This window comes from Tachysurus vachellii, chromosome 6 (assembly GCF_030014155.1).
Source record: "Tachysurus vachellii isolate PV-2020 chromosome 6, HZAU_Pvac_v1, whole genome shotgun sequence".
Taxonomy (NCBI): Eukaryota; Metazoa; Chordata; class Actinopteri; order Siluriformes; family Bagridae; genus Tachysurus; species Tachysurus vachellii.
In genome coordinates this window covers 21014127-21041013 of record NC_083465.1, presented here as the reverse complement: position 1 = coordinate 21041013, position 26887 = coordinate 21014127, and the positions used below count along the sequence as shown (strand labels likewise).

At 40.8% G+C, this 26887-nt stretch overlaps 2 protein-coding genes across 5 annotated transcripts in view; one reads left to right on the top strand and one right to left on the bottom strand.

Annotated features, from left to right (window-relative positions):
- mmrn2a (multimerin 2a) overlaps window positions 1–1793 on the top strand; it is a 17670-nt gene extending 15877 nt beyond the window's left edge. For all 3 annotated transcript variants that reach the window (XM_060872852.1, XM_060872851.1, XM_060872850.1), the window contains one exon: window positions 253–1793. In XM_060872852.1, coding sequence (XP_060728835.1) covers window positions 253–644 — 392 coding nt within the window. In that variant the 3' untranslated portion in view covers window positions 645–1793. The remainder of the gene's footprint in view (window positions 1–252) is intronic.
- On the bottom strand, window positions 1032–26887 carry bmpr1aa (bone morphogenetic protein receptor, type IAa). 2 transcript variants are annotated; one of them, XM_060872853.1, is made up of 13 exons: window positions 26594–26887; window positions 17366–17469; window positions 11341–11624; window positions 6359–6518; window positions 6161–6263; window positions 5961–6057; window positions 5667–5760; window positions 4976–5114; window positions 4679–4871; window positions 4100–4397; window positions 3577–3752; window positions 2872–3002; window positions 1032–2698 (listed from the first exon to the last, which is right to left on the bottom strand). In XM_060872853.1, exons 3-13 carry the CDS (start codon window positions 11408–11410, stop codon window positions 2573–2575), a joined length of 1587 nt encoding a protein of 528 aa, XP_060728836.1. In that variant the 5' UTR covers window positions 11411–11624; window positions 17366–17469; window positions 26594–26887; the 3' UTR covers window positions 1032–2572. The 2 variants fall into 2 exon arrangements, with proteins under 2 accessions (XP_060728836.1, XP_060728837.1); XM_060872854.1 differs by lacking the exon at window positions 26594–26887 and adding an exon at window positions 20200–20397.

Sequence of the window (26887 nt, the reverse complement as noted above, 5' to 3'; positions counted from 1 at the left end):
CCTTGTTATTTGATGCAATTCAATAAATTTTGATGTGTGTAAAGCTTTTAACTATAGACTGGCACAATGCAGCTTTGTGGCAACTCAGACAGCTCCAAAGCAATTCCTAGTAAGCAAGCTGGAAGTTTGCATGCTGGAAGGAAGATGACATGACATGAATTTAAACACACTGCCTGAATGCTGTCACACTGCACATTTACATTTAAGCCCGAACATCCATAGCAAATCAGTCTGTTCTGTTTCTTGTTTTAGTACACAATAAGCTTCTGGAGAACACACTCATGTTTGCAGTCAGCAGCAGAGACGGTGTTAACACACCTGGTACTGTCGTGTTTAAATCCACGTCGATAAACCACGGGCAAACATACTCACCTGAAACGGGCATGTTCCGGGCGCCTACCACAGGGGTTTACCTGTTCGTGTTGACACTGGACTTTGGGCCTGGGCCATCTTTAGCCCAGCTGAAGAGAGGAGAGAAAGTGGCAGCGTCAGTGTATCAGAACATGAGAGAGCCATCAGAACCTGTTACTCGTCATTGCCTGATACATCTGCAACAGGGTGAAGAGATCCACCTAGAACTAATGCAGGGAACATTGAAGCAGGAGAACACCTTCACCGGACTGCTGCTCCAACAGACCACATGAGCACACGGTCACCTCTGAGAGTAAAACACACACTGCACTGGAATGAACAAATGAACAAGCTTGATTCTTGATTTTCAATACAGCACTTTTTCATTTCTCCTGATCACTGATTAGTTACAAGCAGCATCTTGGGCAGCTTCAGAATCTTCTGTATTTCGATGTAATTGAAAATCAATACTATGAGACCTTTCCAGGCTTAGACTCTGTGTGTGTGTGTGTGTACAGTATGTGTGAGAATAGATATACTACTTCAGTGAAATTACTTACCATTTATCTGTACATTTCAGCTGCAACTTAAAACACAACTGCCAAAGTTAGGTCATTGTTACTGCATGCTGCTCACACACTTCTCACACACACATTTCAAATGATCCACAAGCACACGGATTCATATAGTAAATATTTACTTCAAATGAATACATTGGACAAATATCGTATGTATGGTAATTGCATTTTCTTGGCAAACTCATAAGGCACCCATTCAAACAGAAGTTACTGTAAAAAGGTGTGTAATAATTATATACCAACTGTTACCTTCTATTAGCACAGGGCAGGGCAATGCAACATTTAAATATCTACATCATGTTAGAGGTGCTAGTTCATTATGTTAAAGTGTGTCATTTTAATTGGAAAAACTGAGGTTTATTAAAAAAAAAAATAAAAAAAAATTATTATTATTTTTTTTTTTAAAGTGTCACGAATCACAGCTCAATTTTCGTGAGCAAATTAATAATAATAATGATTCAAGAAAAACTTTCTGCTTTTCCAAAATATCCTCTTCTAGCCACAGAGTGCACACGTTGCTTACACAGCTAATGTTTCCTGTAATATTTTATTGCATTGTGCATTGAACTGGTTTTTCTCGAGTTATCCCAATCATCTTTTACCTATTTATATTTTTAAAACAAATGTATTTTTTGAAGAGCATTTTTATGACCATTTTTATAATTTTTTTCAAAATCAGTTATTTTTCTGTAATTGTACCTTTGTATAACTTCATGAAATGTTGGCAAACTTTGACAAGGCATATTAGTCTGGCACTAAACTGAGGGCTGTTGGTTCATACTTCCTGTACGTATAAACCCCATGTCATAGATGTTCACTGCTTTTTCAGTGGCACGGAAACCAATAAAGGTAAATTAAGGCTGGTGTTTTCTTTCGTATTTCTGTTCACATGGTCTATCTATGGTCTATCTATGGTTGATTATTCCAGCAGTAAGTCCATATAAGGATTCCTGTAGTTTTCCATGAGACTGACATCTAAAAAAAAAACCCAGCAATTTACGAAAATAAAAAATTAAAAAAATCTAAATATTCCCTTAAAATACTGAAAAATACAGAATTTAGACTTGTTGTAGAAGAGCATTTCTTGATACAAGTCTAATAGCAGCCGGTGTGAACTCTTTGACTGCTATGCACTATCTACATTAAAGTGTTAACATACACGGGGAACTCTTTCATGACAGTTTTAAAGATTGAAGTGTTATTAGAACATTTCTTATTTTTTAGCTTGTGCAGTCTAACATTACAATTTTATTTACAAGTCTATATATAATTGCGCTTGGCAAAAAGTCACAAATGTTTTTCCGTATGGCAGGAATTGAGGTTCATCCCAGACAAATACATACACAGCTGAGACAGAAACAAGTAGCTTGGTGTATAATGCATTGTCCGTCCCAAGACTTCTAGAAGATTCACAGCTGCAGTCTGAATCTGTTCAAAGCCTGTGATCGTACAGCTTTCACAGAAAGCAAACAAAAACAAAACAACAACAACAAAAACTGGCTCTGTGTGCTCTCCAAAGGTCAAGCAGGGAAGGAGCAAAGATGCCATGGAAGTTCACGAAGAGTTTAATCTCTCTCAGCCCGTGTCTCTGTTTGATCCTGTCTCTGACTGGCCTGGTTAAACAAGCTCAATTCGGACATGGCTCAGATTTTGATGTCCTGCAATTCCACCATTTTAGCTAATGTCTTCTTGACTCGTAGACCAGTGAGGCGTGATTGTGGATTGTGGGCCCAGCACTCTGACATCAACCTCAACATAGCCCTCAAACACTGAAAATAAAAAAAAAAAAAGCCTTCATCACCATTTAGGTCTCAAACATTTTTTAGGCATTTTATATAATGATGCATAATTTCCAGTGTGAGTAATGATTAAATCAGATCAACATTAAATCAGAAAGAGAACAGAAAAGACCTGCTCAAGTAAGCAGACTTTAAACGCTCACCTCGTCGCTGTTCCACCTGTTGGACACTGTGGGCCGGAGGCCTTTCACACACACTACCTGCAACATGTCTTCGTACGAAGGGTCTGAGGGGACCATGTCATAATACGGAAGCTGGTACTCCTCAACTATCCCTGAAAAAGGGAAGAGAAGTACAGTGTTTACTTGGGTAATTCCTTGGGTTTAAGCCTTTCACAGTGCGTAATTTTTGTTCTTTTAACAAGTAAGAATGAAGCCTTATGACATCATACATTGGGCACATGCTGAAAAATAATCAGCACCAGGGTGGTCTGACATGACCCAATAAAAAGACCAGTTATTGCTGTTAAACCTAAAATGCTCTTTATATTTGTTTTAATTAATTAGTGAATAACACCAACAATTTATAGTTTAACTGTTAACTGCATTTGCAATACAATTTCCTTCCATTAACTAACTAGTTATAATACATCTATAACCAGTTCACTCTTATTGAACCAGGGGTGATGATAGGTCTTAAGTTTATTGTTCCAGGAACTTTTTGGTCCTGATACAGACCAATTTTCTCATCTGTAAAACATCTACTAATGTAATGAACGTGTTTTTTTTACAGAGCAAGAACAAGGTATTAATAAAACACTTATCGGGTGCAGCGTTGCACGTGTGTCCATTACACTTTCTTTTTGTAAAGAGATCTCTAGCTTCAGCAAATTCCATTAAAATCAGTACCTCCTGTGACGCAGCGCCTCGCCATCTCCCACATGACCAGTCCGTAACTATAGATGTCGGCCATGACGTAGGCGTGAAAGTGGTTCTTACACAGACTTTCGTCGAGGACCTCTGGGGCCATGTAGCGCCGGGTTCCTGTACGAGTACTCAGAGGGATGTCGACTTCATTACTGTCACTGAGAGACAAGAGAAAGTTGAAGATTAGATTAAAAATGAACAGATGTTCAGTAATTACTCAACTGGTCATTGATAAATATTACCAAGGACAATATGCTCAAACAATGCTGTTATATGCTTAACGTAACTTTTACACACGTTTTTAGATCACTATTACAAGAAAGTGTCTCGTAATTATTTGGCATCGGGTAGATAATTACTGCCTGTGGCATATCCGTTGTTAAGCTCAATCTATGATACCATTGGACCACCATGGATTTATTTAAAGCCTGTGTGTTTTAGACCAGTGCCGACTTCTGACTCAAAACCTTCACTATGCGGGGCAGAAAGTGGATGAATAAAGAACCTGTTAAATTTGACAGCCAATCCCAGGTCGGCGATGCAGCAGGTGCCGTTTCTCTTGACCAGGATGTTCTTGCTCTTCAGATCCCGGTGAGCGATGGCTGGTTTGCCATGTGTGCCATCGATCTCGGTGTGAAGGTGGCACAGACCGCATGCTGCAGAGTAGGCGAGTTTCAGCAAGGCCTGTGTGTCCAGGGTGGTGAACTTCAGGTAGTCGTACAGAGAACCGTTTTCATGGTAGTACGTGATGAGGTACATCTGGGAGGAGGCTCCTGTACCGTTTATATCTGCTGCTATAAAGCCTGTTGGGGACAATCAGTAAGATATACGATTAGACAAGAGCCATATAATGTGGATTTATGACCAGCTTAAAGACAATGAGACATTAGGTCATGTCTGTCAGCTCACATTATGTGCGACAAAACAAACTATGATTCACTGGTCATAAAGATTTTCACACCTGTGCCAATGCTAAACCACATTCCTTTAAATGACTATTTCTTCTTATAATAACTTTTCATCAGCCTAAATTCTGATTATAAATGAAGGGTATCTGAATCAATAATTTATTGGCTACACCTACACAAAATGTTTTCATGTCTCATAAGCACGGTCTGGTAGATCTCGGTCTCTCTGAACCAGCTGGCCTCTTCACGAGTGCAGAACACTTTCACCGCCACCTTCTCCCCCCTCCAGCGGGCCAACCACACCTCACCACAGCGGCCTTTCCCAATCAAACGCACCGTCTGGATCTGCTTGGCAATGGTACGCTGCACCTGAGCATAGCGACAGAAAGCCTTCAGTGTAAAAACAGTATTGTGCAGTAGCAGATCCCAGTGCTATAGGTTTATAACGATCGGGTGCATTTAATGCTGCTCACCAGCAGGGGGAGCCCAGAGCCACTGCCTGAGCTCTGAGACTGGTGGATGAGGTCTTTGATAGATTCTCCGGGAGGAATGAAGGCTTCGGCCTGCTCCAAGTCTCTGTGGTAGTGCTGCCTTTCTGTTTGCCACTTATACCTATAATACAACAAATATGTCCACAAATGACGTCACAACCTCACTGCCCTTCATCAAATCTTCTGGCCAGTAGGACACATCTAAACTAAATCTTCTAAGGTGTTACGTTATGTGTATTTCTCCTCTACGAGTTCGAAATATTCAAACTCACTTAAAGGGTGGAATAACAACAAAAAACACACACAGTTTCACACAAACACATCAACACAAAAACACCCCTATAACCTAAGAAGTACACTCTGGGGTCAACGTTTATTTGTTTTAATCTTCTGATTGCATTTTAGAGAGTCAATTGTCTGTAGCACAAGTCGTGACTACATAATTAGTAACTCAGTAAACACAACACTGCTGCAAAGAGTCTTCCTTCTGAGTCTTATATTCAGATAACAATTACTCCTCACACTTATTCAGGAACACATCCAGCACACCTTTAGTTTAAATTCTACTCTTTAGAATGAATCTATCTTTCTAACTTAAAATCTGAAAGCCTTTTTAAACAAGCACTGCTTAATCTGATGGATGTGATGAACACTGGGTAGATGAGGGTCGTACCTGTAGTAACACACCACAGTGATGCAGACGAGAGTACAGCAACACACTGTAACGGAGATGAACAGGGCCAGCCAGTGAGGGGCAAGAAATACCTCTGAAAGAAAGAAAGAAAGAAACAAACAAACAATAAACAGGGTGCTTTAAGGGATATATTATGCAGTAAGTAAAGTCAGTTTTTGAAAGCTAAAGTGTTTAAACTGCAGAATTGCCCTAGTGTCACAGCCCTATGTACACTGGCAGTGCTGTGATGTGTTCGGTTGTTACCCAATGTTATCTAATTGGGCAGAAGCTCACCTGACTCTCGTGGAGGCAGTTCAGGCTTCAGATCATGATTACAGAAGTCAGACTGACAGCACTCAATGGTTCGTCTCGCCTGGGCATACTGTGAATCCTGGAAAACAGATTTAATGTATTATTTAATGTGGCACTACATCACGAGTCGACTTTACACGTATTCAGACGGTCAGGACATTTTAATAAACATCTAGGTTTACCTTGCACTGAAAATGGGACCCCTCATACTTCATACAGCCTGAGCTTAAGAACACTTCTCCATTTTCATCTTCTTCAATGATGGCAAAGCACTGGCCATTTGTCCTGTAACACCAACAGGGCTCATCAACATTAGAGCACGTTTTCTGCCAACTACATCTTCTGTATCTTTCAAACCGTGCCGGGTGAAAGTCACTCACATGCAGGTGTTGTTCTTGGCATCCTCTGGGCAGTGGCCTGAGCAGTAACAGCTGAGAAAACGGGGTGCGTCCTCGGGCTCCACTGTCGAACCTGGTCTTCTGGAGTCTGAGCTGTACTTGCCACCGGCCCCCTGCAGCACATGGTCTGGGTTCTGACCAGCTGTAGGACCAAGAGCAGAGCACATCTAACTAACCACATAAATCGGTTCACTTGACAAATAACTAAAGCTGTGTATGGACACACCAAGCAGTTTCCACACACTTACGCACCTAATCGGTCATACGTCAGATAAATATGTTCACCACTAGGGGGCAGCTCACGTCAGATAAATATTTTTACCACTAGGGGGCAGCTCACGTCAGATAAATATTTTTACCACTAGGGAGCAGCTCAGCACCAAAATATTCCATCTTGACAGATAGTCTGTGCAATGTTTGCGATCTCATAGCAGCTCCTTACAGAAATCTTACCACATCAATGATTATACTTTTATCAGAACAATTGTTACCCAAGATTACTCAACTCTTTCTGCTCAGAATTAGAAGTGAGAAATCAGCACTGGTTGAACGCACTGCGCTGAATACCTGAAACCGTACGCTAATCCTCTTCTTAAATCCAACACAAACTCATTCTCAACACATTTCTCATTCACAAGATCAAATCTCACATTTCTTGAGTTGTTGTTTTATTTGGCTAAATCCTTAGTGCCCAACAGTGTGATTAATGGCTCTGTATATTGACCTAATAATGAACTTATTACTTTAGGTGGCTGTAATTTCACTACAATGTATAGCAGTGACTCCACGACACCTCATCTTTAACCATGTCTATGTGACCATCTCTATATTACATATGACCACATACAGTCCTGTTCTGCTTAGCTAAACCACTAAACCTCACCTCCTGTTAGCTGTGTGTGTGTGTGCGTGTGTGTATATATGTGTGTAAGTAAGACTGCTGCAGGCACTTCCTCTAGCGCATGACTCCACTCTAGTCTTTCCAGTCCAGACATGTCGGTAAGACAGCAAATCACTCCCTACTTGACTCTATAAAGAGCTTGGAGGCATAGCAACATGGTGCTCTGTTCCTCCGTTAAACTCTGCTCTCAGATCTCATTACTAGCCTGTCTGCTGTTTTTTTTTTTTTTCCCTGGCTCTCTACATCCATGTGTTGCTGCTGCTGATCTGGAATTCTGTTCGAATTCTACTCATGGAGCTAATTTTATTAGGCCTCAGTGATTAAATTGCGACCGGGGGAGATAAAAGAGCCTCTGTTGTGCTTCAGCTCATTTTATGCGCATGCAGAGACTACATTTGATGGTCAGAGCTCAATGGCAGTAAATGTGCTATGGTTTGGTAGACACCTTGTGCAATAAGCTTAAATAATCATTACCTAATGCAAATTCTGCATGAGCGAACCTGGAGTCAGTAAGGCAAGGTGAGTTTATTTATACAGCACACTTCAAGCACAAAGGATTTACAAAAATAAATGATAGCAGTATAATTAGGGTGAGTATTGTGTTCAAACTGAATATAACCAAAAAAAAACGAAGTGTGGAATGCCCTCGACACTCGCAGCTTCTTGCCCTCGACACTCGCAGCTTCTTGCCCTCGACACTCGCAGCTTTGTTTTACATAGCGGGAGAGGGGCGGAGCTACTAGGTACTGACACAGTCTGAGAAATTTTTCAAAATGTCTTACACAAAACCGGGTCATGTGATTTCTTTTATTTATTTTTTTTAAACATTTTATAAAATTCTCTGCATTCTGCTAAAGCTTGCAGCGTCATGCCACAAGTTTGTCGTTTGTCGTCGAGTTGGGAAACGTTTTACATTTCCGGTTAGTTTTAAACGTGACTGTGAGCTAGCCTTCAAAAATTTATACACTACAGGACAAAGTGCATAGTGTAAGTGCAGAGGGTGTAGTAAGTCATTTGGGATGCATTTGGGAGTTCAGTCCAGATCCATTAGCTTGGCTCCCATATCGCTTATATAACCAGGCAAAAAAGACTGCAGGAAAAACAAAACTGGACTAAAACACAACTTTTTAATTAGTTGGTGTGCAAATACATTAATGTATAACAGACTAACACTTCCTCACTGTGACTCTAGTTATCTTATGAAATACTACAAGAAATTAGCCCAGCTCATGTTGTCTCGAACGCTTTCCAAGCACTGATAAAGATCTAATCATGAACCTGCAAGGTGAGGCATCTGAAGTACACACAACATCGGGTACAAGTACAGCTAGACTGTCTAGACTTCACATAAGCACTCAGGGAAAGTAAATTAGGTTACTTCTATAATTTGAGCTAGCCAATAACCCTTACACAATAGGTGGGCTGGTCCTGATGCCAGGCTGAAGCAATTCAACTTAAGACCCGAGCACTAAAGTGAAGCGGAAAGCTCGAGTCAGGAACAACCTGGATAAGGGATTAAAAAGAACCAAAACTCAAATAAAAACCCAGAAAGGCCTCCAAGTTTCCCCTCGCTAGCTCAGACTCCCACTCAGTCACAAACCCAGAACTGTCCTGAAATAAGCAAAGCCTCTGTGGCTTCCTCTTGTATCTCTGTGTCATATCAACAGCTCCTGAATACTGAGCATCTTCCTTGTTCCTTTTAGTAAGGTCATGCCCGTAAAGCTCAGTTCAATTTATATGCGGATACAAGCGCCGGTTTAAATACCAAGGACAGCTCTGAATGAGACTGTCAGCGTTCGAAAGGACGGGATCTCTGTACAGCACAAAGCCAATGGAACTCGTCATGCTGACAGCAATGAAGACATTTTACTTCAGCCAAATGGCTGTTCTGTGATTGGCTAGAGGTCGAGTTGAAAGGAGCCAGGAAACATCTGAGCACACACACACACACACACACACACACACAGACACACAGACACACACACAGACACACACACAGACACACACAGACACACACAGACACACACAGACACACAGACACACACACACACAGACACACACACACACAGACACACACACACACAGACACACACACACACAGACACACACACACACAGACACACACACACACAGACACAGACACAGACACAGACACAGACACAGACACACACACACACACACACACACACACACACACACACACACACACACACACACACACACACAGACACACACACACACAGACACAGACACACACACACACAGACACACACACACACAGACACACACACACACAGACACACACACACACAGACACACACACACACAGACACACACAGACACACACACAGACACACACACAGACACACACACAGACACACACACAGACACACACACAGACACACACACAGACACACACACACAGACACACACACACAGACACACACACACAGACACACACACACAGACACACACACACACACACACAGACACACAGACACACACACACACACACACACACACTCTCTAACACATGTGGGCTTCATTCGGCTGCAGTCATAGTGGAGTCTGAGGTCTGGCACAACACCCTTCCCCCATAACGAGCCTCTCCATTTACTGCCAAACAGACACGCACACACACACGTGAACACACACACACGATAAAATAGCATTTGGGCGCTCTAAAACTACAACTTACAATGTGAGGTTCATGAAGCAAAGCGGGGCTCAGCAATTTTACTTAAAATTTAATTAAAATTAATTTAATTTTAAACAGTTTTGTTACAGTGGTGGAAAAGCACAACCCACTATTATAATAGTTATGATGTCGTTATTGCAGTCTTCAAGTTAATATCCTATTGGTTTACCTAAACTACAAACCTAACACGAAAATATTAAATCTGTTTGTCCAAGTGACAGATTTTTCCACCGCTGAAGCAAAACAAGCCAATTTGCAATCATGGAGTTTCTGTAAAATTATCATCAGGTAAAATGACACCCTGCTGAGTACTAAATCTTCATTATCAAGTGAGCAACACCACTAAAAGTGAATATTTCCTGAGAACAATGGTCTGGAAATGTCCGTGCCCTGCAGCGAGTCGCCCAGTGTCATACAGGAAATAGTCAATGTGCAGATAGGAAGAGAGAGTGACAACAATCAGCACAACAGCTTCCTCTAGAATGAATGGTGGGGGATTTAGAGGAAGACGTGGTTTATTAGTCAGTGAGCAGGACTTCAAGAATATCTTACTGACACATTGAGAGTTTTCACGCTTGAAATTGTGCAACTTTACACGACATGACTTCTGGTGTGTGCACTTTTTTTTTTTGTAAAATATATAATGGCTAAAATCACAGGTCTTATCAATAGAACCAGGCATCTTCATAACAGCTTATCTTGTTTAAGGTCGTTTAAACACGGCACTCAGGGCAATCGGCTCTCACAGACTGTTTAAAGGCTTTTATCAGGAGCACAGGTTCATCTTTACAGCAGTTCCAGGTGTGTTTGTGGTAACTAGCGAGTGTTCTAGTGTGCATTCCCAAAGGCAACAGCAGAACATGTGCTCTTTATGGACCTCTAGCAAACAATGTTATCAGTTGCGCCACACATCAGAGCGCACCATCATAAAAAAAAAGCACTAAAGCATAAAAGCGCATCTCAGACTTTACAATAGCTATTCCACTTTAACAAGAGACAAACACAAAGTATCCCAGTATTTGGTTTCAGATGCTATATTGACGTGAAACTTGAACGTATACAGATGAAAGTCTAATTGTGTTGGCGACTGTTTGGCTTCTAGTTTTCGAATCATGTGATAACTTAATTACACTAGGATGACCCTGTGTTATTTGATTATCTTTTAGAAAAGGACTCTACGATACTCATCTCGTCGTGCTCCTACTGGGCATCATCTAAGGACATGTCTAGATTAATTGTACATTAGAGTTATCATTAAAGACTGAATGCACAGCACTATCACTACAGCAGTGACCTGGTTTAATCTGCTACTTTAACAAAGTGACTCGGAGTCGATTTATTTACATTAAAAAAAGGTGTCCTTACCTTCGGTTAAAGGGAGGTAGAGAATGCAGACTTCAAACAGCACAATGGCGTATAAGTGAAAGCGGTTCATTCTCAAACAGCTTGGTAGCTCTTTTGGGACAAGCTCTTGGAAATGCAGATGTTCCTGCCTCTGTACACCGGTGCTGATGGAGTCGTCCAAGACCGTGTAGGCTGAGAAGCGACAGTGGTGTCCCAGGCAGATGACTGGAGAATGTGAGCAATGAGGGTGGAATTTCACTCGAATCTTAAAGCTTTGTTCTTACAAGATCCTCTAAGCCATGACACTAAGAGACACAGAAAAGGTACATAAGAGGTGTGTACATTAAAATGTGGAATATGGAAAATGCTTTTTTTTTGCACCACTCAGAAGCACATGCATACATTTTGTTACATTTATACATTGAAAGTAGCTTACAATAACCACTGCAGGGACAAATCAACACTGAACAGGTAAGGAAGTAAACATGAGTGTTCAGACATGAGCAGACACACTCTCTCTGATCAACAATCAAATGCAATGGAAGATGCGTTCATCACTCCCTCACCTTTAATTTGTATCAATACAAATTGCTGGCTATTGGTGTTTTCCAGACTTGACCCCACAACCCCTTGTCAGACTGGCACTATTCTTAAAAATTATAATATACGCAAACTATTTGTTCAAGGATATTCCACAATTAACAGCACTAGCACTATCCAGCGTTAATAACATGATGTGTCTGTTCCCTTGTAAGCGTCCATGTCTCTCTGCAATTAGTGGCTCTGAGCGGAGCCTCAGCCAAGCTGACCGGGTGCAAATTAGTGGCAGAGAGGGCCGGTGTGTGTCACTTTTAATTTGCCCAAGGGAGACAAAGAGCCCCGACCTGTGCTCCACTTTTCACACATCCCTGACTGGATAACAAGGGAACAAAGTAGGCCTCCTCAAGGCAGGGGAACAAGGCCACCAATCCCGCCATGAGGCACCTGTCAAGCATCATGACTGGATGGGCTTAAGTGTGTTCTACAGTATTAACACAGATTCTGAGGGTTACCTCTAGGAAGAGTTTTAACCTCCTCAGAAAAGCCCTAGGGATAAAAATTAGGATTTACAAACCCCACAATTTTAAATGACCTTTTGCGCTGTGTTTACACTTTGACCGCAAAAAACGTCAGAGCATGTGGTGGTGTGCAATGGCTGAAGATTTTTGTGGTTAGCTGAGGAACAAGACAGTTAACATCACTGTGGTGTTTTGGCAGGGAAGAGCTTTATTTTGTTAGATGGCACTGAATGTGGAAAGGAAGGTATTAAAAAAAAAAGAATCTTTACAATAAGGAATCTTGACCATTTTCTGTGTTGTCACATCTACTGTTTACTCCATGTTATTCCCTTATCTCCAATTCATATCCTGCTCCCTGAAGATAAAACATGTCTAAAGTTTCAAAAGAGAAAAACAACAATGGGAAATCACCAGAGGATTCAAGTCCATATCTGGCAGAGTGAAATGTATCTACAGGTCACATCTAAGATTTCTGAGTGTTTCCATGTTTTTCATTATTATACAGTATAAACGGAGCAGGATTGCATTGTCACTCTATTTACCCTGCAGCATTCAGTGCTGGATGAAGCATGACACAGGAACCAGGATCTGAATTTAAAAGAGCAACAGGTCAGATATACTGTATTTGTTCACAGTAACAATAAGAGGAAGTGACATTTCAGGTTTATTCTGCATTAGTTACCTTTTCAAAGTATTGAGTCACTCACTTTAAAGCTAGGGTCTCCGATTTTTGAGAAATGCTTCAGGAAACTGAGTCAGGACCACAAACTAAAAATCAAAACAAACGTGTGGCCAATGAGCAGAAAGGGGCGGGTCTTGTCAATATGCGGCGGAGAGTGTTCAGTGCGCATGTGTGACATTAGCAGAAAGTGGTTTTAACATTGACATGGAGGATAAAAACAGTAAGAAAGCGAAGAAAGGCTTACGATAAGGCAAGAATTAGGACCATGTTAATATAGGATCAGCTTTCCAGCACTGGAGAGGAATGAAGGAGCGGGAAGTTGGCCACATATACACAGATTCGAATTTCAATAGTCAATAACTTCTGAGCTAAACGCTGTTACTACACAAATAACACCTCTTTTATATCGTAGTAATGTAGAGAGGCAGCTACAACCGCGTTTTGTGTATTAACAGCGTTTAGCTCAGGAGTTATTGACTCAGGAAACTCGAATCTGTGAATATGCGGCCAACTTTACTTAAGACGCCGAGGCGCTTTTTTCCTTCTCGATAGGTGAGTAACGTTGGTTTTGCTTTGTTTCACAGAACTAATATATGCCGTGCTTTGCATGATTATGCTTGTGTGTGATGTTTGCTTGTTTGTTTATCTGCAATCGTATTGTTCTTCCCTTCAGCTATGATAGACACATTTCTTTCCATTAGTTGCCAGGGTTACGTAAGTATGTGTGGGCGGAGCTATCAATACAGGGGTGGGACCCATTTGGGTTAGGGGCGTGTTTCTTTTGGTGATTTTATATGTCAACATTGGCTTTCAAAAATCGGAGACCCCACCTTTAAAACGGGAAAAAAAAAAACAATAAATCCCTCGTCAAGCTCCTTTTATTTCCCACTTGGCACTTGTCATGTTCCTGAGAAATTCACCGGCTACTACAAACCACTCACAATGGAGTCTCCTTTAAAATATGCTACATAAACATCTGAATAAAAAAGAAAAGAGAGAGACAGAGAGAGAGACAGACAGAGAGACAGAAAGATAGAGACAAAGACAGAGAGACAGACAGAGAGAGAGAGAGAGAGAGAGAGAGAGAGAGAGAGAGAGAGAGAGAGAGAGAGAGAGAGACTGTAGCACAGTATGTTAACCTCAGCATGATACATACAGTATGTGCATGAAATACGTTTGTTTGTTAAATTAATCACATACAAAGTACCAAAGCAGGTAAAGTCTGGTCAAGATTGTTGTAATAAAAGAAAGCCATTTTTATGTTCAGCTGAAATATTGTGGCTGGCCATCAAACAGGGAAAAAAAAGACCTCAAGCCTTCCAAATGAAGCAGCGGAGGTAGACTGGGTAACAAGAGTGATCAGTGGCTACCGGGGCTTCTATAGCCGAAGCTCCAGATACACTGGTTCAAAACATGTCATTGTTGACGGTGTGTGAGGGGAACCTTCTGTAAGCACAGAAAACGGTCGACTTTTGCCGGTTTCAAGATAACATGACAAGTTGTACTTTATTCTTATTAAGAGATTGGGGAAGAAAAAAAGTTTATAACTGCTTTTAAATAAGCGATAACAGGAACCTTAATTCTCCATGCAACATTAACCTACACCATTAATTCTGTATTTAATTAAAAATACTACCTAATGCTACCTAACCCATACCAATTCCACCGCCCGGGTGTTGATTATTTTCATACAACCACATCATGTTTCACAGCATCATGGACCACAGATTTAAACAAAATGATCTCAGAAAGGAGAACCTGATGAAAAGTAGTGCTAGGTATCATGACTGAAGATGAGTATAATAAATAAACAATTTGTTTATCACGGTCTCCCTTTTATTTTTAGATTAAACATAACACTATTTACAGAAATCCTAGAAATGCCTTTAAATGGTCTTGATAAGATACTTAAATGTCCTATTGCACACCGCTAAACAAAAGTAATCTTTCCATCACATCACCTTCCTGAACGGACCGCGGTGAGGACGCACAGTGTTAAAGATGGAGTTTAGCATTTCATTGAAAGTTCACTGGCGCCATATGTTTTTGTAAAAAGCTCCACAATCAAAGAGGGTATTGTACAGAGTGCCCAGGGTTCACCTGTGGAGAATCTTATAGCCAGCCACTGATGCCTAGGAATCCTTAGGGAAGAAATATGTTCTGTGTGAAAGGATATACTATACAGGGGGAGCCTGAACCCGTTACCCCCTTTTTAAGTTGATTGTATATTCGCCATGCTAGTCTACACACACGTATGAACAATCACCAGTGAGCAGGGCAGAATTAAATGGCTTCATGACCCACAAGAGGTTTGCACATTCAAAAATGAAAGATTTCCATACAGATTTGTATATCTCTCTCTCTCATTACTACCTAGCATGTTCTGGTGTTGGTCTCCGACCTCCTCTCTTTAGCTTGGCTTGGCATGAAGCCCTGCTCCCTCCTAAGGCCCCTCCTCACAGGCAGCGCTCAGTGTCCTCTCCTCCATGGCGGCGTCTTGCCTCACATGCCTTTCAAGGCTTTGCTGTGCTTCATGGCAGACTTTCTGGCTCCGCTGCCATTGTCCGTTTGCCTGCTTTGCTCCTCATCCTGTGATTGGATTAGCATTAGAATACCGAGTTGTGCCCCCTGACCGGCCCTCACTCCATCATCACCCACTTTTCTTTCTTTGGCTTCTCCAAGCCAGTGCAATTAATCACCATAATGCTCCCTCCTGAAGAATTAATCACAACGACATGCTTAGATAATGAACAAAGGTTACTTTGGAAAGATCTCAGATGCAGTATGAGCTCTCAGTCAGCTCAGTTTAAGAGTACACTGAAGGCCACCGAGGACCCAAACTGTACCTAAGTGCATTTCCACACTTGGCCTGAATACATAGAGTTCAAATCCACTAAATCATTCTGGTCTTGTCTGAGGGAGTTACTTATAATTAGAAATTACTTCCTTGGGTTGATTGTGCAATTAAATTGGCACTTTTTTGTGCAAAGTTTCACAAAACGATAGCTACTACGTTATGTGCTGAAGAACAAGTGTTGAAGTATAAAGCTTTTGGAACTGGGGCATGCCATCATGCAAGAATACCGAAAAAGAGATAAGCCCTTTAAAATAAAAGCTCTTAGGTCATGCAGGACGGCATGAGACCTTTTATACGTCAATAAGGCATTTTGTCTCCATTGACCATAATGTTTCCCATGACACCATGAAAGCTTAAACAAGAATTAACGTAACAAGTTGAACAAATCAGGGTCCAGGGCACGCAGTGCTGAGGGGAGAGCATCCAGTCCTGATGAGGAACACACCAGAATTTGGCTGAAGCGATCCCCATGTTGCCATTTTAAAGAGGATCAGGAATCAGATCTCTGGAACACTCCCAGGCTTGAAAACAACTTCTCACACCTCACCAAACAGACTGAAATCTTGGGCACTTAGTGGCACTGAGCAGGAAAAAAAAAAAAATCAGATTTCTGCTGATGTTCACCAGTACAGAACAATCAAGTATCACCATCACCTCAAGAAAGAAAAAAAAAAAAAAAAAAAAAAAAAAAAACACAGCCAGCCAGACACACACAGCTTTTCTCTAGACATTGTGATAGCTCTGGTTCAGGAAACCAGAGATGCTTTTTAAGAATCAGTCTGCATTTCCACTGATTTAATAAGCAGGTGTGGGAGTAGACTAGAGAATATTGACTGTTCACTGCTAGTGATTTTTCATATTAAAATACCGTGATGAACTGTTCAGTCATCCAGAACCAACAAGAAGACATGAAAATGAGTATTTCCACCTTTTCTGCTTTAAGGGGAGGAGTGAAAGGGAGGTGCAGAATTATTTTCAGTGTAATGTGGACGCATCAATCACAACACTCAGTTGGATGACGGATTATTAGCTCATTGTGCATCGGTGTACAGCAAAGACACATCGTCTTCCACGTCATACACATGGCCGATATTTTAAAGAGTGAAAGACTGAAGAATGCCAATCCAAACAGAACCCTGTACCACCAACACCACCAACATTATGTAATCACTTTCTCAATATCCCCACCATTACCAATTATAAGTGTTAGATTTACGTAAAGACCTTCACTGTTATTCCTCTCCTCCTCGATAGCCGACATTACATTATAATAGAGATAAAAACTCATACTGTTTTGTTTGATGCTGGAACGCAAGGATATCATGATGAGTAGAACAGGCCTCTGCACAAAGGACTTTTTTTGTCCAAGACCTTTATAATATATATTAAAAAAATTATAATGTATTATTATTTCTTCCACTCACAAAGACACTGCAGAAATCAACGTACCATGAAGATGCCTCCATTTTCCACATCGATGTTGGTGAAGCACATTGTGAACGTTGAGATCACTCAGGTCCACAGAGCAGAACATCCAAGTGGCATTTAATTTCCTAAACAGAACAGAAAATCTGTATCAAGTCAATGAATAAACATAGAATCATTTACACCTTGTACACTCCATATGTACACGTGTAAACACATTTTGGCATAGGTTGCCAGATCTGCCAAAAAACAGTCTGATGTCACAAAACCGGACAAATACCAAAACGAAAACAAAGTGTTTATATTTAGCTGCTGGATGACATTTCTTAATTAAACCACTGGGTGCTCAGACTGCTCGATAAAAGCGTTACTCGCACCGTCATCTTCCTCTGTGGCATTTTGTGCAGCTTTTGCTTACCTAGTCATGTTTTGATGTGCATTCAACAATCACATGAGCTACAATGGAATAAAACATGAATCGAGAAAATTGTTCAAATGAGTTCAAATGTTGAAAAAGAAAAAAAAAAATCTCTCCTTCACAAATGCAGCTGTAACAAACTTGAGCAGAGTGCATATGTAACATTAGACGTTATTATAGTATTATGGGTTACGTATGTATGTGTGGGGCGGAGCTATCAAAACAGGGGTGACACCCATTTGGGTTAGGGGCGTGTTTATTTAGGTGATTTCAAATGTCAACATTGGCTTTCAAACATTGTGCACCCCACCTTTAAGTGTGTGAACAATGCCAGACACTCGAAAATTAGTTGTGCATGAAAAGTTAACCTTATATAATATTTCCTAACTATTCTTTGATGGTGTTTTTAAGGCACTGCCGTTCACACTATATAAGTAACCTTACCGTATGATAAACTTTATGATATATATTTATATAGATATGCTGGGTGGTTGAGCAATCGTGTAATCAATATAAAACAGCCAGAAATACATCAAAACGTTCCTCACAGGCAGCTATGCATATGTCAGCCAGAAGGAGAAAAAAAATAAATCAGCTAATCTAGCACTCTAGTCCAAACGTGCAGGAGGCATGAGCCGAGACTGGCACATATCACAAACATGACGCTGAAGGTGTGTTTAGTTCTCAGCTGCAGGAGTTCTAGCTGTTGGAACTTGCCAAAACTGTGCATTCCTTCCATCTGTGGTTGGTGCGGTTCTTTAGACGCGTCTGAATGATTGAACAATTAGCAAAAAACAGATCTGATGTGCAGGATCGCCACACGATCAAAATGCTAGTTATAAACATGAAGCGTTCGTACAGATGAGTTGATTGACAGCAACTGAAAGTGTAATCAACAACTTGGAAGTCATTTCAGTTTCAACATTAATCAGAAGTGTTGGGTTTGTTTTTGGCTCAGCTTAATGACAACTAGGATCTGCCGTCCGCTTGCATTGATTGATCTCATTAATCGTCCAGGTTGCTGTCCGTTCTGTAGTGTAACAACGTACACTCGCATATTTTAATGGGTAACAGTACAGGAGAATCAGACCAATACTCCAACACTAATAATGGTACTGATGCATCCTCAGTTTGGGTCCCTGTACACCAAAACCCCGTCAGTATCACATTAGTTAAAAGGTCACTTAAAAGCTCTTCCATGAGAAGATCACATGGGTTTTCCTTTAAAACAAAAGTACACGATCAATTCAATTAGGCAAGGACTCCGCAATCAGGGAGGCATCCCGAAATAATAAAATAAGTCTTCAGAGTTCTTACAAGAGACAAACATCTCTTTGGACTGCTCCAGGTTCCAGCTTGTCTTTGCATTTGATATATCTGGTGCCGCTCTAAATAATTTACTCTGATAGCTGAGAGTATTTAAAGCAGGATCAATACCATTAAAGGACAGCTGGGGGCTTTGTCAATACGCTGTGCCCATTCACATCGCAGGAGAGTTCGCACTCTGAGGGGCGCTGGGCAGAAAACAAACAAAATCACTCTCGCATCCTTCTCCTCCTTCACCACAAAACCGTCCTAAATCGCGTAAATCTGCTCGTGTAATAACGGGTTAGGCTCACGACTCACGCTGCGCAGGAGGCTCCTGAGCGGAGGTGGATGTTACATGTGAGGAAGGGAGCAAATGCTTTCGGCTGCTGCTCAGCCATCCTGTCTCCAATGTTAGTCAGAGCTGAGGGGGCTGCCTTTAAAAGGTGCAGCGGTCTAAACAACGCAGGCAGCCATGAGAAACCTGATCTTGCCGGCTTCCCCCCTCCACCACCACAATCGCCACCTCCTCCTATAACCACCATCCTGCTCCGTGCCACCACGCTGCAGGCTCCCAAAGCAACCTGATCCTTTGTGCTGCACAGATTGAAATACATTCCTCTAAAACTCCAAACGACGCTTGTTTTTTTTTTGCCCAGATCAGATTGGACTGAATAGCAAAGAGATAAATGGATCTCGTTTATCAAACTGAATGAGAACATATTTGTTATTGCAGCGTTTGTAGGAATATTTAACCATGAACTGTCTCTGTGTTTAAGTCTAGGCTGAAAACATGCTTGTTTAATTCAAAACTTTTGTGAATATTTTTTCTTATGCTAAGGAGAATATCTGGAAGAATTATGGGCAAAGGTTTGTTGTCCCCCTCTCTCATGCGTTCACTCAGGTTTGTTGACAGTAGAATGGCTGGATGCTTAACGTCTCAAGGCGCCCTCACGGCTGAGCTAAATTCTGGCTCTTACTTTTAATTATGTTACCAGAGTACACAATGTGCAATGTCCTTAACCATTAAGTTAAAATAAACATACCTAATATTCTTTAAGTCACACTGTCCAGCTATACAAGATCCTAGTGAGCTCTGAGAAGTAAAACTGCTAACAACAGTGTTAATTATTACCTGTTCAGCTGCAGCTCTCCTTTAGTTAACATCCGTCAGCAAGCTTTGTTCTGCCAGCTTTATTTACTTCACGGCTGCATGTTTTGCATATAGCAGTGATGTTGTAAAGACGTCTTGCTGAGCGTTTGTCCAAATTCTTATTTAATACTAGACTAACACACTCTCTCTCACATTTACATGAAGGCATGTACTACGAGTGAAGTCCTGCCTCTTCCTGAAACACATGAAATAGCACTTCATCAGTTCGTTGGATGTATATATTTATTACAAAAATAAGTAAATAAATAAAAAACACACCCTGAACTGAATTTTAGGTTTATGGAGGTTTATAAGTTTGTGACCTAGTGAAGCAGTGTTAATGTATAATGATAGAGCACTTAAAACTTAAAAGCACTTTTGTATGTCACTCTGGATAAGAGTGTCTGCCAAATGCTGTAAATGTACTACATGTAAATAAACAGAGTGACAGACACACACACACAGCGACAAAGACAGACATACACACACACAGAGACAGCGCCGCAGACGACAGCGAAACAGACAGCGCCGCAGACGACAGCGAAACAGACAGCGCCGCAGACGACAGCGAAACAGACAGCGCCGCAGACGACAGCGAAACAGACAGCGCCGCAGACGACAGCGAAACAGACAGCGCCGCAGACGACAGCGAAACAGACAGCGCCGCAGACGACAGCGAAACAGACAGCGCCGCAGACGACAGCGAAACAGACAGCGCCGCAGACAGACGCAGACAGCGCCGCAGACAGACGCAGACAGCGCCGCAGACAGACGCAGACAGCGCCGCAGACAGACGCAGACAGCGCCGCAGACAGACGCAGACAGCGCCGCAGACAGACGCAGACAGCGCCGCAGACAGACGCAGACAGCGCCGCAGACAGACGCAGACAGCGCCGCAGACAGACGCAGACAGCGCCGCAGACAGACGCAGACAGCGCCGCAGACAGAGCCGCAGACAGACGCAGACAGCGCCGCAGACAGACGCAGACAGCGCCGCAGACAGACGCAGACAGCGCCACAGACAGAAGCAGACAGCGCCACAGACAGACGCAGACAAGTTTGTATCAGATGGAAGAAACAACCCTTCCAATTCAGAGCCAATCAGAGCCTGTTTCTTCCTTTACACACATTATATTACACAAGTTATTTTAAGGTTTGTAATTAGCGTCCCAGTACCATCTGTATACTGATAATGAGAAGAGATTGATAAGTTACTTATACATGTGTGGGTTTGCACGCACACGCATTTAAAAATGTATAAGTTACCAATGGCTGCCAAGGCTCCAAACAATATGTGCAGACTGGTGCTGTTATTAAAAATAAGCACATGTACAGTGTGATGAAATGCTTTGCCTTGAGGGTCATAAATAAAAGACAGTAACCTGAGTCTGTACAGAGGAATATGGAAAAGTAGTTGAAAGATGTGTCAGTAACAGAAAAATATATAAATGAACCGTCGACAACAGCAGGAGGGTTGAATAAAACACGCTTTATCAGATTTCTAAAAGACTAAAAAACTTGCAGACATTCCAGGCATGTCTCCATTACAGAGCTCAGGAATTGCGTGCTGAAGAACTATTTTCTCCCAGAGACCCATGTTGTCTGTTGTATCGTCTGCTTCAAATACACTGCTGAATGGTAACATACCTGACTAATTCGCTTGTTATTGAGTCAGTTAAGGTTTTCCATGAAGCACCGGCCGAGTCTGTCCGCTTGAGACGGCCAAATCTAAAGGTGACTTAACTGGTTGCGATTTAACTGGTGTCTTGGGTTTGGCACTAACTTTTTTCACTAAAGAAACTCAATAGAGTACTCAGTCGTTTTAAATCAACTCCATTCTTTCATTAAATTGGACGTTTAAGTTAAAACACTGTACACAACAAAACCAATGCTTTACCTGACTAATAAAGCCTGCCATTAGCCAGGGCTGTAAAATTCATTCAGTAATAACAATAAGCCAACCAAACAGCATACTAAACTGCTGTGAGTTATAATGCTTTGTGGATTAAACAAACAGAAATCAGTTCTGCTCTTTTATGTTGTGCCATAACAGTCATTGCTTCGGCTGGTTTTAGGAAATAAAACGGCAAGTCGATAAATAAATCCAGCCCAATGTTGCAACGAACATCATCAATGAGGTTGTCTAAATGATGTTACGCATAACTCATGCATTTAAAGCATGTAGCAGATTAACGGAAGCACTTTCTAGTCCATCGATATAATATCCTCAGGCAAGTACTAATAGGCCAAGGGGTATAAATACCATCAAGGAGTTAGCACAAAATACAAGGGCTGTTTTTACAATGTGTTTGTACTTAGGACACCGTCAACTATACGTCTGGATGCTGAGCCTGAATCAGATCAAAAACGGTCACTGTGTGTGGATGAAACTGTGTGCATAATGCTCATTCAATGATTGGTAAGAAACACGATGACAAATATCGATGTCAAATGTGCCTAAAATGTCTATAATCACATGGCGCATGGAGAACACAGAGCTGCACTCAAGATATTTCTTAATAATTAAGGAAATGTCATTTTGCCTAATGCTTAAACGGCTTATTTTCTCTTTTTGTCTAAATCCAAGTTAGTTCAAATCTCCAGAATGCATCACATTAGCTTAGTCGTTGGGTGAAGTTTGCACCTCGCAGCTCAGTTTAGCAGCAACAAAAAAATGTCGCTTACAGACGAGAACACAGCGTACGCTCGCTTCACTTCCTCTATCAGCATCAGAATCACGATCGAATCGCTTTCTCACCACAACCAAACTATAGAGTATGCCTAGAATCAGACCTAAGATGGTCTCAGATCCATTTGACTGGCTTTCAATATTTAAAGCCCTTGAAATAAACAAATCAACATGAGCTTCTTCGCGACCGAATTCTACCATATTTTGTCCGAATTGACACACGTCACGTGTTCACTTTTTCACGTCTGTGACTCATGGCCACACTTTGGCTTGTGTGATACTGCTTCATTATATTGTACACAATATGGACACAGAACAAGAGCATTGTCTAAGCAAAGCACAAAGTTTAGTATTTAAAAAATAATAATAATTTTGTCAAAATGTCTTATAACTGAACACCTTTATGTCCTATAAAGAAACAGTTCTTCCACGAAGAGTAAAATTATATCCTGAAGCAACATGTGAGACGCTCTCCACCACCACCACAATCATCATCACCACCACACCAGCTTTGGAAATATCTACTGGATCTGTGCCATGTCACATTGAAGCTGCTCTGGTGACCGGAACGAGACTCCGTATTGGTTTTCCTTTAATTTGTCACTCGTCTCCAAGCAAGTAGAAATAACATCTGGAACGCTACAGCAATGCTTGAGAAGCGATTTTGCAATAGCATATGGATGCAACTAGTGATAGTGCAGTGAAGTTTTGACTGTGATCGAATAATGATAGTGTTTTGCATGCAAAACTCTTGAGGAGGAAATATGGAGCACATTTAACAGCTATAAAGCACACAGACTACAGACATTTGCATCATATACTTAATAGACAGAACACAAGAAGTCATGCCTGATTCTAGAAAGGTACAGAAAGCCTACAGAAAGCTACTCTTAAAACCAAGACATTCACGCTCATGCATCTGTATCACTCTAGTGAGAATGTCAGCTCTGAAGAATGCAGATAGGTCCTGTGTTTCAGCATTACACGTGGCCTGCTCTCACCTCTGCTTTCTTTTGTTCATTTTTTCCAGCGCTAATGCTGTTTTTCCCCAAATACAGACTTGCGAGAGAAGCTGTGGAATGTACAGCTGTTTGGCACATGTATACAGCCAAGCATCTAACTTTCGCTTTTGTAAAGGACTCTAACCTGCTGCCTGGTATTAGGCCTCATCTGGTTTTTGACCTTGTACCAGCTCATGCTTTAGGCATGGAACAGTAGGTGAAGAAGCAGATACACACAGCTCCCTCCCGCAGTCTCTACAAATTAAAACCAGCTTTTAGACTGCAAGCAGGAAAGGCCGAACCTCAAAGCATTAACGCTGCCTATCTAAGTCCTGTGGGACACACACTTTTCTGAGTAAGAAGGAATTAGCTTTAATGCAGTGTGTGACACACCTAAATGGCACATCACTGAGTAATCAAAGCACACCTGTGGCCAACTCTTAAAGCAATGAGTCAGAAATGGACAAACGACATAATTCAGTTTCTTAATCTTAGTTCATACAGTGTGTTGGACCTGACAGGGAGATTTTTAATAACTAATCAAATCTACAGCAAGAATAACTGCAGGGTTAAAAAAAATTATAAATTGCCTAGGTGAATAAATCAAATTTCACATATTTTTTACTTTTATTTTCCCCCTATTTAGGTACTATAGCTATGTCATCATGGTGGTGGGAGACCCACAATGCTCTAACTATAACACATACATCTGAATCCCACGTCCTGTTGCACAACACACATCGGATAAAGCAGGGCCTGTCTGACAGAATGAGCTTTACCTTTTGGATTAATCAGCTTGCACAGATAACAGACCAGAATCAGGAACACGGGTATGAAGAAACTAACAAATCTGATAAAAGTTGTCAACTTGTGATTAAACAAACCAAGATTAAATTAAGACTTTAGTCAGACGTAAATAATATTTTATATGCAAGATGCGGAGAAGTAAAAACATCAGCCGACAACTTGGCTTTATATCGAGGTCACAAACATTAGAAACATTGAAACATTGATACATTAGAAACTTTGATCATAAACGCATTAATTTGCATTTGCAATCTGTATTAATGCATATAAGCAGCCGTGTAGCCCGGTGTACATTACACACATCTCTGCACCGCTATAAACTTTATGTTTATTTACTGTACATATGTATACCTATACATACATACATTATATATATATATATATATATATTTTTTTTTTACATACTGTATATATGCTACATATTTGTCTGCACTTCTCTATTTGCACAATTGTTACTCTTTGCACTTCTGGTTGATGCCAAACTGCATTTCGATGCTGTGCACCTGTACTATGTAATAACAATAAAGTTGTATTTGTCTGTCTATTTATCCGTGTTTGTCTATTTATCTGTCTAGCTATCTTTCTATCTGTCTGTCTTTTTTAAATCCATGTCTGTCTCTCTCTATCTATTAGATTTCTAGGTAACAAAAACACAACTGGGCAGCACACAGGAGCTTCTACTTGTTGGGCCAGCCATTGTTTGTCACATATCCATTACATTTACACATATCCCAGTTAGATAGGAGTCGGGGAACGGTATCAGACGGAACACAGCATCCCTGGAGCAGGGAGGGTTAAAGGGCCTTTCTGGGGCTTGAAGCCCCAACCATCTGATCAGTAACCCAGAGCTTCGATCATTAAACCATCGCTGTCTTATAAATGTATTTATTTACAAAAATTAGGGCTTTTTTCACCAGTATATAAAAAAGGCTTAAACCTTTAACGTCAACAGCTTTTATATTCTCATATAGTTTATTAAATATATTCAGCAACATTCAAGCCTAAACACAGAGGAAGTGCAGAAACAACATTACTATCCAAACCTTCCTGTTTATATTTCCTTGTTGTTTGAAGATGACAGACACATTTACATATTCATCATACTGTATTTTAGCTTGTTTGTTTTTTAAGAAGTTAATTTGTACAAATGGTGAAATGTTGTTTTTTTCTCTAGGAAGAAAATAAGTACAACACTAAACTATACACCTGCACAGGTATCATAAAAACAAGCTGAAAGACGAAATATAACATAAAACGATATAAAATATGTTACAAAATGAAATATAAAGTGTGGATTTTTTTTTAACGAGTGGTTAAAGTAAACTAACTATCTGCTTTTGAACAAAAAATAATAAACCATCATGAAAATAAATAGTTAGCTAACTTAGTTGCTAGCTGGTTTTAAAAAATGTTAGCTATACGACGTTATAATACGATTTTAATCGTAATATATTTAAATGAGATGTTTAAAAAAAAAAAAGTATATTTACAACCGATTTGAGAAAAGTTAACCGTAGCTAACTAACTAACTAGCTAACTAGCTAGACTTGACCAAAGTTTATTTACGTTAGCATTAGCTAGCTCTCCACAGAACAATAACGTAGCTTAGCTTAGCTACCAGAACAGATCACACGAATCAACTTTGTTAGATGTAGAAAACAAAATAAATATAAATATATTAAAAAAAAGTGGTTAAAAGTAATAAAAAAAACAAAAGACGGTTCGTGAAAGAAACAGGAGATAAGTAGCTAGTTCAGGTAAGATGACTAGCTAAAGATAGCAAGGTAAACATAAAAATATAAACTTTCTCCGTCACTCTGGAAAAAACGACGAAAGATTAAACACCAAAGATTAAAAATAAATCAGTTTTAGTCCTCACCGGTTTGTTTTTCTTTCTTTAAATCCGTCGTGTTTCCAGGTGCATTCGGTGCCTCTGGATCTCCAACCTCTGAACAATCCGAGGCGTCTCTGGAGCTGAGGAACTTCTCAGTCTGGAGCGAATCGATCTCTCTGGAGAAGGAATACAGGGAATCGTATACGGGGAATTTGACTCAGTAGCTACCCGTTTAGACTCGTATAAACTCTCGATCAAACCCACGCTAACGTTAAACTGTTTTTACCACCGCGCTTTAGGTCGGAGAGACAGAAGACAAATGGATCTCATTTACTTTGG

Coding starts and splice junctions, on each gene's coding strand:
- bmpr1aa (XM_060872853.1), bottom strand. CDS start 11,410: ATGAACCGCTTTCACTTATACGCCATTGTGCTGTTTGAAGTCTGCATT. Junction 6,264..6,358: donor GCCAAGAACAACACCTGCAT/GTGAGTGACTTT, acceptor TTGGTGTTACAG/GACAAATGGCCAGTGCTTTG. Junction 3,003..3,576: donor GAGGCGCTGCGTCACAGGAG/GTACTGATTTTA, acceptor TCCCTTTTTCAG/GGATAGTTGAGGAGTACCAG.